The sequence below is a fragment of the Panthera leo genome, chromosome D2 (assembly GCF_018350215.1).
Source record: "Panthera leo isolate Ple1 chromosome D2, P.leo_Ple1_pat1.1, whole genome shotgun sequence".
Lineage (NCBI taxonomy): Eukaryota > Metazoa > Chordata > Mammalia > Carnivora > Felidae > Panthera > Panthera leo.
Window position 1 is genome coordinate 80,731,352 of NC_056689.1, and position 15,805 is coordinate 80,747,156.

The window sequence follows — 15,805 nt, forward strand, 5'->3', positions numbered from 1 at the left end:
GGTTTTCAGAAACGAAGCACGTCTCTGCAGAGCTCGGTCCCCAGAAGCTCTCGGCAGGGCTCACTGTGGCCGACGGGCTCTGACAGAAGCCGAGCCGTCTGAAGCTGAGGTCACCGTGAGAAACCTGAGAAACGGGGGCGCGTGGCCCAGACCCTCGCTTGCTTCCTCAGCAGCCAGAGGAAAAGCCGGGAGAAGGATGGGTGGCCGTTTGACAGCCCCGGGGTGGAGGCTACCGGGATATTGTCCCCCGGCCCCGTCGGACTCCCCACGATTCCCGTGACCCCACACTGTCCAGTAAGGCAAATGCGCCGAGCCGAGGTCGCCACACACACACTACAACCTTACGTCCCCAGAGCTCCTCCTGCCTAGGTCGGTGCACCCAGCAGATACGCATTCCTCGCTTCGGCCGGTGACCCAGGAGCCGGGCCCCAGGAACGCTTTTCTCAGGCAGGGAGGCCGGGAGCCAAGCAAAATCGGCTCACGTCCCCCGAGGCCCGCGGGAAGGTGGCGCCGCGTGGCCGTCACCCAGGTGCGAGCCCATTTTCCCAGGTACATCTCCTCGATGCACATCCTACTCCGGCTTCTTCTCTGTCCTGTCTGCGTCTCGGCTCCTCTGCTGCTCACCCTGGAGAAGGTCTTCCCGCTGCCCTGTGCTCTGACACCTGCATCCTCTAGGCCCTTAGGGAAGCCAGTCTCCCACCCAAGGACAGCCTCTCCGGGGGCTCCGTGCCCCCCCCCCCAGGTCATGGTGGCTTCCAGGGGCCCCGCACATGGTCCTGCAGACTTGGCACAGTGGGCAGATGGGGTAGGGGGGCATGGACACTGCAGAAGAGCTGTCCACAGTCCTTCTTCTGGAAGGACAGAGAGCTCCTGGGAGGAAATGGCTGCAGAGGAAGTAGATGGATTTCAGAAGGAGCAGCTCGGGTCCCTCTCCCTCCTAGAGATCCCCCTGCTCCTTAGGTGGGAAAGTCTGCACTGAAAATCTAAGACCCCAAAGGGTTCCCCAGAGTAATTGATTTTTCACGGTGTTTACTGGGAGACTTATGTTGTAAAACTCTGAAAGGCTCCAGGGAAGGACACAACACTGGTGCAGAGCAAGGTGCACCTGCCGGGCCCTCAGGGTGAGAAAACTTCTAGAGATGCTCCTGGGGCGCCCTGAGGCGGCAGGTGCCGCTGGTCCTGCCCACGCCGACTTCTCGCACCCTCCGCACAGGGCCGCGCCACTTAGAAGGACAAGCTGTCTCCACTGTCGACTTTGCACCTGTCACCTTTAGAGCACCTTCCTCTTAACCCAGTCCAAATTCTACCAATCATTTTCGGAAATGTTTGAGAAAGAGTTACTCTAAAATAACGTACTTCTTGGGGTGCCTGGGTGGCTCAGTCAGTTGAGCATCCAACTTTGGCTCAGGTCATGATCTTGTGGTTTGTGGGTTCGAGCCCCATGTTGGGCTCTGTGCTGACAGCTCGGAGCCCGGAGCCTGCTTCGGATTCTGTGTCTCCCTCTCTCTCTGCCCCTCCCCTGCTCGTGCTCTGTCTCTGTCTCTCAGTAATAAATAAACGTTAAAAAATAATTTTAAATAATGTACTTCTCAAGTGCTTGTAAATCCTACCAGCACTGCTGGGCAAAATGACAGAAAAACAGGAACAGAGAGAAAACATCCCAAACAAAGAAGAAAGTCCACTGTTTCCAACTATGCTCTGCTTACACGGTCTTTTGTGACTCTCTCGTGTGCATGTGATACAGAACCCGGATCAGTAGGTTGTCATCCACCGCCCCCCCACCCACCCTGCCCCGCACCTGCCACCGTCTGATACACATACTGAAAATTTCAACCACTGGCCTAAAGTGTGAAAAAAATTAAGGACGTTCTTTTTATCAAAGCACAAGTGAACTAAGTTATCAGTGAAGGGCAACCAATCCTTTCAGTCAGGACCCTCCATGGGGGACTCACGTACCCACTCTGTTTCGGTGAGGTCAAGCTGCTGGTCCGAGAACAAAGCAGCGGTTCCCAAGGTAAAGACGCCTGGACGCGGGCAGGGGCAGTGGGAAGGGGCTGCCTGTGGAAGAGACCTCTCTCGGGCCGGGACTGGCCACCCCTGCCCAGCCGCCCGGGCTCCAGGGTCCAGATCATTCTCCAGTGTCAGGGCAAGAAGTTCCTACAGGTTTGTCGAAAAATGACTTCAGAGGACATGTGCCTCTAACGGGGACAATGCTTGTACGACCAAATCCCCGCACGCCTGCCTGTGCCACTGAGTGCCACCTGCTCTCAGGCCCGGGCAGGGGCACACGTCTCCGCCACGTCTCCGCCACGCGCCCCGAAAACACTCGAGCACACAGCTACCTGGTCTGTTGATGAAGTCACAGTGGCCTAAGCCCGCAATGTCTATTCTCTTCACGAACAGCACCATGCTGGTCAGGTTCGCCTCCTGCATCTCGGCTGGCTTGAGCGGCCGCATGTCTTTGGAGGCGAACTCCTCAGAGTACAGACGGAAGAGTTTTCCTGGAAGAAACCAAGGGACATGGTTACGATGGCTCTCAGTTGCCTGCCTCCGGGAATTTGCGGCCGTGTTCGTGGCCGTGGTGCTACCTGGAGAAGACGAACCGACAATCTGCTTGCGTATCTCCGCTTGGCTTTGGCTGATGGGCTGCGTGACGAGTGAGTTCGCTCTGATTCTAGGGTTGTACACCTGTGAACGGAAAGACAGCATTTTTAGTGTCACAGCGCTCAAGATGTCGCAGGCTCGCCGGACCAGAGGGGACTGCGTGGTCCAGGGCGCTTTGCGAAACGCCCAACTACAGACTCGTTTTCTCGGGATGACATTTGTTATTGTTTCGCTTGCCCTGAGAGCGAAACTGCTAGTGGCTTGATAAATGGATTTAGAGACTGTCTGCTTTCAATGTAGGTTCAATAAACACAGGGCCTCTGCACCATCTCCCGAAATGCTGGTGGTGTCGCTTCTCAAAGCACGACCCTGTGAACGATGACGGATCGTCACACGCCACACAGAGGAAAGGATGATCACCCGCCGGTGCTGTGTCTCTTCAAGGTTCCATTCAAGTTGTGATCTCAGCGGTCTGACCTTGACAACAGATGCTGAGCCCTCCCAGTGCTAGGGGCTCAGACAAAAACGGCATATGGCACCAAGCGGGATTTTTCCTACGGGTGGTTTGAGGGGGAAAGTGACAGCCCTGGGTTCTCTGAATGGTGGACTAATTCAGTAAGAGCCCAAACCGGTTTCCAGGGAGCCTTCAGAACGGCTGGAATTGCTCTGTCACAGTAACATACTGCGGGGACCCAGTTTCCTAAAGGGGTAAAAGGTACGTAAACCTCTAATGATGCGAAATGGATCAATACCCTGGTACGTTTCTTTTCAAGTTCTTAAATGCTATGATTCCTTAAGTTCCAGTGTCTTTGAGAGCTTGAGATAGCCTACTTCCATTTTCCTAATTTTTTTTTTACTTAAAGGTAGTTATAAAAGTATTTTTAAAAATTTAGGATAGGATTTCATCCTGTCAACATTAAACCCAAAATCTGATAAAATTAAAGCCAGTGTACTCGAAACCAAATTCTGGTAAATCACCAAGAGAAGATGCTAATTACTTTGAGAAAGGGGGTCCCCCCAAGACACTCAGAGGATGTACGTAGGAAAAGACTGGTTCAGGAGTCGGATCCTTTGCCTTGCTAGCACCTTAGCTAAAGAAAAACCACTGACGAGAAGAGCCATCACCTTTCTGCTTTAGTAGCTGTGTCTTTTCTCACAACGTTTTCCTCTGGCACCTCAATTAGCGTGGGGATTACCGACAAGCTAACGAAAGGCAGTAGTGGGTGGGCAAGACTGGTCACCGGCCGCGATAATCCTCCTGTGTGCGCACGGGCAACTCAGAGACTCATCAGATCACAGAGTTCATCCTCACTTCCTGCTCGATACGATGGCAGGAACCCAAGAAATGGATTCTCGATGCTCACCAGCAGGCTATTTACGCACGTGACAAGAATTTACCTTTCTCCTTTCCACACCCACGTCGATGACAAATTTGACTGTGTTACTCCAGATCAAAGACTCTCCGGAGCTAGTGGTTAGCACCACTCTCCTCTGATACACTTGGCATCTTTTTTCTGTTTCCTCATTTGGCTTGAACAATGCACATTTCTCTTCTGGGTACAGAGGAACCACCACCAGCTCCCCTAGATCTGGGTTCAAGTTAGATCCTTCTTGACAGACAATTTCATAGGCCTTTTCAATATCCTAAAGTAAAAAAAATAACATCATCCATGAGAATAAAATATGTTACAACTTCATCACTTTAAAAAAAGATGTCTAAGTTAAATAAAACTACAGGCAAAAGGTACATAATGTATGCAGGGAAAGAAATACCTGTGTTGTTGTCTCTGTGAATCATTACATGAAAAGAAGACCCGACTAGACGAGTACATTTCTTTGGGGAAGTTAAATACAACTTATAAACAATTTCATTGCTTTTCGTCCAAAATGGTCTTCCTCTTGGGAAATGTACTGCCCGTGCCTTTTTATGCATTTATCTTATTTTTCTAGATTGATGCAATTTCTCATATCCATTAACAATGACAGGTAAACAGAAGCTATCCTCATATTGATGGTGACGCATCACTGTGCTTTAATGGTGGAACAACTAAGAATTCTAAAACAATCTCTGGGTCTGTAATAAAAGCATATACACACCCATTCTGTAACCAGGGTTTCTGGGTCACTCTGACCCATTAGCCTTTAAGATAGTGTAAATGGAATGAAGTCGGCAGGAGACAGTCACTGCTGACTTACACACTGTGGCATGATTCAAGCATGTAGAAATATCCTTTTAAATTGTTTCACTGACAAATGTATTGGGGGAAGAAAAAGTAAGTTATTGCCCCTAAAACTACGCATAAGTAAGGGGGCAAAATGCTCCAAAGGCAAGGCACTTTAGATACTATTTTTCTTTTTCTTTTTTTTTTTTTAACATTTATTCATTTTTGAGAGTGAGAGAGACAGAGTATGAGCAGGGGAGGGGCAGAGACACAGAATCCAAAACAGACTCCAGGCTTCGAGCTGTCTGCACAGAACCCGACGCGGGGCTCAAACTCACGGAGTGCAAGATCATGACCTGAGCCGAAGTCAGATGCTCAACTGACTGAGCCACCCAGGCGCCCCAGATAGTATTTTTCCATTTCTCAAATACAACTAGATTTTTAGGACCTCAAATAAAAGAGGTGTCATTTAATGTAACTCTTAAACCTTTGGAATTTATGTTTCTGAAGTTTTCTACTTTCTTCAGGGCCCAGCTAACAAACTACCGAATGGAAGAAGTCTCATTTCGTTCATCAGATTGCACTAAAAATCTACATGAAAAAGATGACTTCTCGTGACCACGAAGAGTTTTGAAGACCTAAGACCTATTCCATTTTCCAGTGTCCAGCTCGTTCTCCTTCCTTCCCTTCATCTGTAGAAGAGGGTTGAGTTGACTCAGGGTTTTGTAGGGGACACATCTGCCTAGAAAAATGGCATCACAGGTCTCTAAGGCCCGGGGAGAGCTGTTTGAAAGTGACTCCCGGGCCTCCAGGAGGCCCCAGGAAGCAGGGCAGAGGCTTCCACGGGAGCAGCTGTCAGGGACACCCTCCCGTGTAGACCCCCTTCTTCCGCACAGAGGTGGCGTCCTTGGGGCAGATTTCTACCAAGCCAAGAGAGTACCTGCTGATCATAATAAATGAAAACTTGCCAGTTGGAACACTCAGAACAAAATAATTTCTCCATATTTCTAATTCTCATCACATCACCATTCCACATGCGGACAGCCTATTAGAAATTACCAGGAGGAGGACAGAGATGTGGGCTGTGTCTCCTGTCCCTGGCTGCTGCTCGGCCCCCCAGGACAGGCCCCATTCCATCCCTCCCGGATGACCCCCCCTCCCCGCCCCGCCGCTCCTGAACAGGCTGCCACAGGCGTTCCTGGAGCTGGAAAAGGAGGCTGATTCCAGCAGCCCGCTTGTGGGCAATTATTTTTCAAAATAAACCTTCCAACTGCACTCAAACATTTCTTATTCTCTTCGGATACTCTTTAAAAAGTGATTTGGGCCACTCAGTTTTTATTTGCTTCCCATTGCTAAAGCTTTGTGGTTGTAGGTGGGTTCTAAGGTTGAGTTTTGTTCTGAATGGAGAACGAAAAAAAGAAGAAAAGAACTCTTCAAAAGGAAAAAAAAAAGCAGAGCAAAATAGACACTGACAGTGTGCATAGTGTAGGCGCTTCAGGCTCAGCTAACAAAGGATTTGAGGCCATAACCTTCAGAATTTGAAGGAAAAAGAAAGCTTAAAATACTGTTCACTTTTTTTTTTTTAATTTTTATTTTTGAGAGAGAGAGAGACAGAGTGCGAGCAGGGGAGGGACAGAGAGACACAGAATCCGAAGCAGGCTCCAGGCTCCGAGCGGTCAGCACAGAGCCCAAAGTGGGGTTCGAACCCACGAACCGCGAGATCATGACCTGAGCTGAAGTCGGACGCTCCACCGACTGAGCCACCCAGCGCCCCAAAATACTGTTTATTCATTTCCTTCTTACTCAATGTATCTGTGCACTTACCCACGTGGGGCCTTCCTAAGTCACCTGCAAAGCCACGGAAAGCACGGTGACACATGCAGGGAGATCCCCGGCCCCAAGACGAAAAGGCCCAGAGCGACGCAAATACGCAGGGCATTTCCCAGAAAACCTTCCAGGCGACAATGCCGTCCTGTTTAAAGCAGCACAGCCATCTGGCTGCTGGCACCATAAATCCCAACTTCATTTTCTACTTCACCTATTTCACTTTTATTTTTTTCAGGTTAAAAGTTAAAGGATAAGGAACTATAAACACTGAGGGCTCAAAGTCTCAACTGAGTGTCAAAACACAGGACAGCCTGTGACGATGGGGATTAATTCACAGAAGGTTGAGGTGCTGAGCGAGCGGTTATAGACAACGGGAGGTACCCAATGCTCACCAACCCAAAATGTGTGAGGGCATTTCTACAATTTCCACTGTATCTCTTAAGGCGCGCCTGGGGGCTCAGTCAGTTAAGTGGCCAACTTCGGCTCAGGTCATGATCTCACAGTTCGTGGGTTCAAGCCCCGTGTCAGGCTCTGTGATGACAGCTCAGAGCCTGGAGCCTGTTTTGGATTCTGTGTCTCCCTCTCTCTCTGACCCTCCCCTGTTCATGCTCTGTCTCTGTCTCAAAAATAAACATTAAAAAAAATTAAAAACAAAATAAAACAAAATAAAAATAAAACAAAATAAAAATAAAACAAAACAAAATAAAAGAAAAAAATAAATAAAATAAAATAAAATAAAATAAAATAAAATAAAATAAAATAAAATAAAATGTATCTCTTAAAGGGCACCTGGAGGGCTCAGTTGGTTAAGTGTCTGATTCTTGATTTTGGCTCAGGTCATGATCTCACAGTTTGTAGGATCAAGCCCTGTGTGGGGCGCTGTGCTGACAGCACAGAGCCTGCTTGGGATTCTCTCTCTCTCTCTCTCTCTCTCTCTCTCTCTCCCCCCTCTCTCTGCCCCTCCCCTGCTTGCACTCTCTCTCAAAATAAACATTCAAAGATTTTTAAAATAAAAAAAATGTTTCTCTTAAAAAATGACAGTGCATTTCTGTTAATGTACTGAACTGCTTGGATTTGCTCTCACGGGACATTTGACTGCTGTGGCAGGTTTTAACATTTTATATGGAAATCAAGAAAGTTTCAAATAGTATGGGGGGTGGGGGTGTGACCAACAGCGGCTAACATGGATTTCAGAGCAAGGCACATTTGTCGAAGAGAGAAACTGCGAGACCACAGGAGAGGGAGAGGCGTACCTTAATGGTAATCCTGGCAGAAGTGGTAAAGAAGAAAAGGGAAAAGTCCGGCAGGAGACTGAACTGCGTCCAGCCTGTTAGGTGGGACACGGGGACAAGCGAGCCCGATGCCAGCTGTGGAAGGCGGAGCTGGACTGGGAGAGAAAGCTGGTCCCGGCAGAGGTTTGCTGGAGCGGACCCGCCGTGAGCCGGTGCACCAAGAGGAGCCTGGCTCACGGGTTCCAGGGCTGGCCCCAGGTCAGACCCGCGGCACCTGCCCACCGTCGTGGCCTCGCTCCCAGAGGCTCGGAACCGTAAGATCTGCACGCGAGAAGTTTTTTTCCAAAAATCCATTTTTGTCTACTCTGACTTGAAAGACTACTCATTCTATCAGTCTTAATTAGCCTTCCTCCCTCCCGCCCAGAAACTTATGTCTTCTTTTTCACCTGGTGACTGACCATTCATTCCGCCAATCTTCCCTTCCTCAGGCTTCGCCCGGTTACACTGAGAACCTGTCATCGTCCTCATGGATCCTTCCCCTGGCCGCCTGTTCATCTTACCACTCTCCTCAGGACTTTCTTGAATCATGCAGGCTTAGGAAATGATCACAGAATAAATCGCTATAATAGGGAGAAGACCTCCTACTGAAGAAACTGTATGGTCCATACATGAGAAATCGCTAAATCTATGGTAGTTATATATTTGAGATTCTGAATTACTTTCTTTATGGAAGCAGGTAAAATCTACGTTGTGAGACGGCTGTCTGAAGTTCCCGAAGCCGGGAGGGCCCGTCGTCCTTTATGCTTTAAAACATCAAGCCGCGTAAATACTTTGCAAGTAGTTTTGAAAGATGTGAGTACTTAAGGCTCTGAGGGAGAGCTGAGACACTTGTCTTTGCTCAGCTGGTGCCTCGGCCAACATCAAACAATCTCCCTTTCCCTTTGTGGTTTCTGCTTAATCACTGGAATCACTACGTACTGGGGTCATGGCCAGCTAAAAAGTAGCACTTTTACTGAGTAAGATGATGAGCAGGAAAAAAAGACCAGGAAATTAGTCCCTAAGAAGAAAGAGATAATCCTTGAGATTCTGGGGGCTTCTAGATTCAGCCAACAGAATACTACAGGGGAAGTAGGGTCGGGGCATAGCCACAAATAAAAACGAAACCCAAATCCACTGCAAGCCTGATGGCACCTTGACCATATAAAAGCAGTAGCAAAGATTCAGTTACACATTTCTTTTTCTTTTTTTTTTTTTTAATGGTTTATTTATTTGGGGCACCTGGGTGGCACAGTCAGTTAAGCATCCGACTTCAGCTCAGGTCATGAGTTTGCAGTCTGTGAGTTTGAGCCCGTCATCAGGCTCTGGGCCGACAGCTCAGAGCCTGGAGCCTGCTTCCGATTCTGTGTGTCCCTCTCTCTCTCTGCTCCTCCCCTACTCAAGCTCTGTCTCTTTCTCAAAACTAAATAAGCGTTAAAAAAAATTTTTTTTAAGTAATAAAGTTTATTTGAGAGAGAGGCAGCATGAGTAGGGGAGGGGCAGAGAGAGAAGGAGAGAGAGAGAATCCCAAGCAGCGCAGAGCCCCACGTGGGAGTCGCACTCAAAAAACCGTGAGATCAAAACTTGATCCGAAACGAAGAGTTGGACCTTCACGGACTGAGCCAAGCAGGCGCCCCTCGGTGATACATTTCTAATTACTCTTTTGAAATCACATTTTCCAGAATCCATGTGAGATCTTTCTCATCCTTTTTAAAAATTTTTTTTTCAACGTTTTTTATTTATTTTTGGGACAGAGAGAGACAGAGCATGAACGGGGGAGGGGCAGAGAGAGAGGGAGACACAGAATCGGAAATAGGCTCCAGGCTCCGAGCCATCAGCCCAGAGCCCGACGTGGGGCTCGAACTCACGGACCGCGAGATCGTGACCTGAGCTGAAGTCGGCCGCTTAACCGACTGCGCCACCCAGGCGCCCCTCTCATCCTTTTTTAAAAGGACCCCAGTGCAGGGAGAGAGTCCTCTGGGTGTGCTAGGCATTATACTTTCCCGCTAACACTGCGGTGACGACTGGAGGGACATCCGTGGGATGGGTAGAGGCCTCCTCTCCGGCACACGCCCCCGGTCACACGGGAGACAGTGAGAGCATGACGGGAGTCGGCGTGCATCTTCCCTCCCGAGACCCTCTGGGGCAGACGGACACTCGGCCCGAGCCTGGTGTCAGCGGGTCAGCTCTGGGGACCACGGGCTGGAGGCCCCCAAGCCGCCCCCCGGGCCCTCCGTCCTCACCGCCTGGGACTGCAGAAGCACTTCTGTGCTCTCCTTCCAGAACACGTTTTGTTTGCCCTGCCTGCGCGTCTTCTCAAGTATTTAAAACAAGCAAGCGTTTCAACGGCGACTCAGCAAACTGAAACCCGGACGTTCATTATTAACAGCCTCGCCACAGGGTCAAGAGGCTCCCCCCTAAGTAACCCAGCTCCGCCGTGGGGTCAGAATATTACTTACTTGTTCACAGGCCAGAAAGACCACAATGTCTCCCTTCTCACCGGACTGGTGAATTTCAAAGATAAGGCGTAAAATGGACTCAAAAGACTCCTTCTGGGCCCCGCTCAGGTACACAACCTCCACGGGGTGCTGCTTCTTCACTTCTATGAGAGGCACGTTTCCGTAGTAAGAAATGAGTTTGCTGATCAGGTGAGGGGAGGAGTTAATTATAAGCTTCAGTTCGGGTCTCGCCATTAAAACGTCCTTAAGAAGGCCAAGTAACACATCCGTGGCAATGCTTCTTTCGTGGACATCGTCTAAGATGATGACCCCGTAGCTACCCAGAAACGGACTGGACATCATCTCCCTCTGCAACATGCCATCGGTGCAGTACCTACAAAGAAGAGGCGGTCAAGTGAGCGGCTCTTGGGAGACACCAGACGACGACTCCTGCCGCCACCACAAATGCCTTTGCCGTCCCCTAACTCACTCAGGAGTTAGTGTGATAGAATCACGAGTTACTACTGACTCTCGTCTAAAAGCAAGTTATTTAAATCTATGCCTCTCCCGTCATGTCAGATGAATTATCCCCTTCTCAGCAAACTCCCTTCTCTAAGCACCGATCTTCTAGGAAGAAATGTTCCCGGCCAGGAGGAGGCAGTGTGTGGGTTTTGTAAATAATATCGAGGCTTAAATAAAAAGGGGAGGATGGGGATTTATTTAAAACTCCACTGGACTCAGCAAAGCCTGGCCTTCCAGATTATATAATGCTAAAGGAACACTAAGGCTCAATCCTAAAGGTATACGGACCTTCGATTTTCCCTATAGCACAGAGATCTACTTCCTACCTTGTGTTCATAAGATCGCATATACAGTGCTTAAAAAAGCACTGTTCTGATGACTATGTAAAAATATATATTTGGACACTGTTAAAGTTTCATCAAATGCAGTTTATATTTAAATTCCTAATACAAAACTCCTGAAGGCTAAAAATGAAATCTAGAAAAGTTTTATTAGTTTCTGAAATGAAATATATTGAATTTGACCTTGAATGAAAATCTGAGTAATTCTTTTAAAACCTGTGTTCTAGAGGGTCCATATTTGAAATTTATGTGTCATTCTACAGAACATCTTCATACATAGTTCAGAAAGACTATTCTAGGTATATAATATTTAGGTATATCTACGGTTTCAAAAAGGGCCACCAAAAAAGCCTAAAGAAGAACTAAATTGTTACATATAACGTGGGGGAGGGGGGAAGACAGTGGTAGGCATAAAGACTGTATTTACTAAGTGTCTATTACCTACCTAAAAGATTAGATACTAAGGGGTTACAAAGAAAGTGGAAAAGACCATACCAAATACAGGACCTTGCCTTCCATAATCGGTAGTTAACCTTAAACCCTCTCATTCAAATAGCCATTCAGTCCGAGCTTATTAAAAATTATGGCTAGAATTAGATGTCCAAGGAAATGAATCTGGTTCCAATTTACCTTTGTAACGAGAAAGTCGTGAACACGGACAAGGGGCTTAAGCGTGTCGGTCACACGCGTGAGCTCGTCTTGCCCCCGCAGCCCCCCTGCGAACAGGGAGAGCGGGCACCCCATCTCACGGACAGGGAAGCGTAAGCACAGAGAGGTTCGGGGGCTTGTGCGGGGCTCTGGTGAGCAAGTGGCAGAGACACGCATTTGACAGCCACGTCGCCTCCTTTTCAGAGCGCGGAAAACCGAGGGGGAAAATGGGGGATTGCTTTCTTTGATCAGAGGGGGCTTTGCAGTAGCTGTGGCCTCTTTGCTGCCACTCCCGCTCTGTTAGCCACAAATCAGAGTATCTGCTGACACCGCACCGGCTGGGGGCAGGGGGCGGGGGGGGGGGGGGGGGGGCGGCGGTCGTCAGGGTGGGAAAGAAAGAGCAGTCTCCCAGCAACAAGAAAAACTGCCAAGTGAGGATAAAAAGGCAATGTGAGGGCCGGGCCCCCCAGCAAAGGCAGCAAAAGGGGGCCAAAGCGGGACCCCAACTCCCATCCACCTCCTGGATACACCTGCAGTTCAGCCCCCCTGCAGCCGAGAGCTACTTTCCAGAAAGAATGCTACATGCACGTAAGAACGAAACAAATGTCAACATAAGTTGCAGTTCTTCGTGCAGCCGCCAGGATTGAATGCTTGGGGGGCGGGGGCTCTGCCATAAAATAATCCCCTAGAAGCTACGTCCCAACACATAATAGACGTTTAAACGGGGAGATGGGTCTTCCACCTGCTCTGACAACATTGTTCGATTTCTCCAAAATTATTTATCTCCATGGCTTTCTAAAAAAAAAAAAAAAAAAAAAAAAAACAACAAAAAAAAAACAACTTAATTAAACTTACACTTGATCCATAAAAGATAAAAATACTGTAATACTTCATTTTGGAAGTAACTGTAACCGAGAGTCCCTGCCAAAACGTTTCCAGATGGCATTAAAGATATAAAAATACATACATTAACTTTAGAATATAGTCAGAGCTGTCCTTTAATTACTACCGCGAGCATGTGAAAGGCCACTTCAAAATGTGAAGGGTAAAGAATCAATCTGTCAAAGTTAGGGACCCTTTACTCTTTCGGGGGACGTAGGTCCTGCCCTGTCCGCCACCGGCAGGGAGGTTTTTACCTATTTCATCTGTATCGTTTACAGACCCTTTGCATACCTTTACGCCTAGGTACTAATTTGAGGCCCTGGCTATCAAAGCAGAAGGTGACGAGCCTATCTTCGAGAAGTTCAAGTCATAGCGCTGTTGACGGAAAGATCCCTCCTGGTTTAACACCAGCCTGACGCCCTGCGTCTCCTGTTTTTGAAGATAAACACTTGAGGGGAAGCGGCTCAGTACCACGCAAATGAGTCACACGGGCTTTCTGAACGGGAGAAGACCCCAGACTCTTGCACTGGAGGATCAGGGCCCTCTGGCTGGCTCGGGGAGGGCACCGCTCCTTCCTTCCCGCTGGCAAACTTGCTGATGTGAGATGCTGGGGAGTCCGAGGAGGAGCACGCCGGGACCGCTGTCCCATACCACGGCACGGCACGGGGCACCGCGTGTGCACCCTCCCTGCTGGGGCAGATCTTCCCCCACGGTGGGCCCCACAAAGGAGTTACAGGTGTGCAGATACGCTGTTCCCAACACACTGGTCTCCCCGGCCCTCGGGGCGTCCAGGCCGCGCCTGGCTCGGCCGAAGCCCACGGGATGGCCAAGCAGCCTCGACCATGTCCTTGAGGTGCTGCTAACTACTTTCCACGTGGGCTGTGATGCAAAACTCCTTGAGCAACGCTGCCTCAGGGGACGGCTCTCCCCCCACTTATCCTGTCTCTTGTCCCTTTTCCTCTGTGTGCCAAGCCCTTGGAGCGCCCGGGACAGAGGATATCTCCCGATAAGTAGAGATAAGAAGAGGTCCCCCTCTCGCAACTTGTGGTGGCTGCTGAGAAGACTCTCTGGAACCGGGGAGGCTCCGACAAGTGCGGCCCGGAAAACGCCGGTCGAACCTGCCACGAGGAAGGCTGGCATCGAGGAGAGTCCGGCAAGCACCGAGCTTTCTAACTGACACTCCAGGAGCGGGAGGGAAGCCTTCCTGGAGGAGGTGACCCTTCGCGGCTGGAGGGAATCCGCCCCGACCGGAAGAGGCGTGGGCATGCCAAGCGCAGGGCTCGTGGGCACACAGAGAACCACACGGACTAGGTCAACCCAGGTAACTGGTACCGACCCGTCCCGGGGAGGAGCTCGAGAAGCATACGCCGGACGGTCTCTGGGTCCAAACTAACAAGGTCGTGGCCGTCCCCCGCGGGTTACAGGGCGACATGGGAGGAGTGGAGGCGGGGGCACAGCAGGGCAACCCCCCACCCCCCACCCCGACACCGACCTCAGGATGGTCTCGCTGGCGCAGCAGTTTTCGAAGGGGATCACGTAGCCGACTTCGTGCCCGATGTTGACGTCCATCTCGTCTGCCACCCGCAGGGCGAGCTGCACGGCGCTCTGGGGGCGGACCTGCGTGCACACCACGCCCCCGTGCTGGTAGCGGACGGACAGGCAGTACTCGGCGCACCACTGGGGAACCTTCAGCGGGGAAAGAGGACACGGGGTCAGCCTCCTCCGGAAGGAACTCGCTCCCTCCTCCGCCAGGGAAACCGCTGGTCGTGCGGCGGGGCTGCAACGCACCCGGGTTAGGGACACTGAGCGATCGGTGCTGAGGCACAGGGTGATTCCTGGAAAATCACTGAATAGAGTTAGGACCAAACACGAGGTTGCAGGGCTGTGAGAGTCTGACCACTTCCGGATGGGGGGAGAAGAAAAAAAAAAAAAAACAGATAAAAATAAAAGGCAGAGTTAAAAAAAAACAAACACATTTTTAACCTCAGCTGTGTTTCTGAAAAGACTAATGGATTTACAGACGGTCATTTTCTTCCAGTTGCAAGAAAGATCCATGAGACCTATGGCTTCTGGTATCGACTACTGTGTCTTAAGCAATGGAAATATTAAATAGCACCTCTGTGACTCCAAATTAAAGCATTTACATTTAAACCTAAATGGCTGTAACAAAATAACCAAATAAGCCTCAACACATCCCTGGTAAGAGAAGCTAAGGTACACTAGCATTTATCATACACAATGTAAAATGAGCCCGGGGAGCTAGTCAACCACTCCAGCCAGGTTTGGAAAGAGTCGATTCCGACGCTGCTGCTGAGTCATTTACACTAAAAATCCATTTACTGTATCAAGTTCGTTTGTGCGAGAATTAGTATACTAGAAAGTACCTGTTTCGGGGCGCCTGGGGGGCTCAGTCAGTTGAGCATCCGACTTCAGCTCAGCTCATGATCTCGCGGTCTGTGAGCTCGAGCCCCACGTCGGGCCCTGTGCTGACAGCTCAGAGCCTGGAGCCTGCTTCGGATTCTGTGTCTCCCTCTCTCTCTCTGCCCCTCCCCCACTCATGCTCTGTCTCTGTCTCTGTCTCTGTCTCTCTCTCCCCCCGTCAAAAATAATAAACATTAAAAAAAAATTTATAAAAAAGCAAGTACCTGTTTCATCTGTACGCTATAACCTGAGATGCTATCAATAAATAATACTTTGTTACATGTTTTTTTCTTCTTTTTAATGTTTATCTCTTTGAGAGCAAGGGAGCACCAGCAGGGGGAAGGGTGGAGAGAGAATCCCAGGCAGATTCCCCACTGTCAGCACAGAAATAATGTGGGGCTCAAAACTTCTGAACCATGAGATCACTACCTGAGCTGAAAATCAAGAGTTGGATGCTTCACCGACTGAGCCACCCAGGTGCCCCATGACATGTGTTTTTAAAACAGATCATTCTAAGAGTGTTTTTAATTTTTTTTTTTTTAACATTTATTTAGTTTTGAGACAGAGAGAGAGAGAGAGAGAGCATGAGCAGGGGAGGGGCAGAGAGAGGGAGACACAGAATCTGAAACAGGCTCCAGGCTCTGAGCTGTCAGCACAGAGCCCGACGCGGGGCTCGAACTCACGGACCGCGA

At 49.5% G+C, this 15,805-nt stretch overlaps 1 protein-coding gene across 4 annotated transcripts in view; it reads right to left on the minus strand.

The window, feature by feature from the left end:
- Positions 1 to 15,805, minus strand: part of DHX32 (DEAH-box helicase 32 (putative)) — a 52,863-nt gene that overhangs the window by 12,659 nt on the left and 24,399 nt on the right. For all 4 annotated transcript variants that reach the window (XM_042909356.1, XM_042909353.1, XM_042909355.1 and 1 more), the window contains 5 exons: positions 14,185 to 14,378; positions 10,321 to 10,693; positions 4,003 to 4,248; positions 2,589 to 2,688; positions 2,343 to 2,501 (listed from right to left, as the gene is read on the minus strand). In XM_042909356.1, the coding sequence (XP_042765290.1) occupies positions 2,343 to 2,501; positions 2,589 to 2,688; positions 4,003 to 4,248; positions 10,321 to 10,693; positions 14,185 to 14,378 (1,072 nt within the window). The remainder of the gene's footprint in view (positions 1 to 2,342; positions 2,502 to 2,588; positions 2,689 to 4,002; positions 4,249 to 10,320; positions 10,694 to 14,184; positions 14,379 to 15,805) is intronic.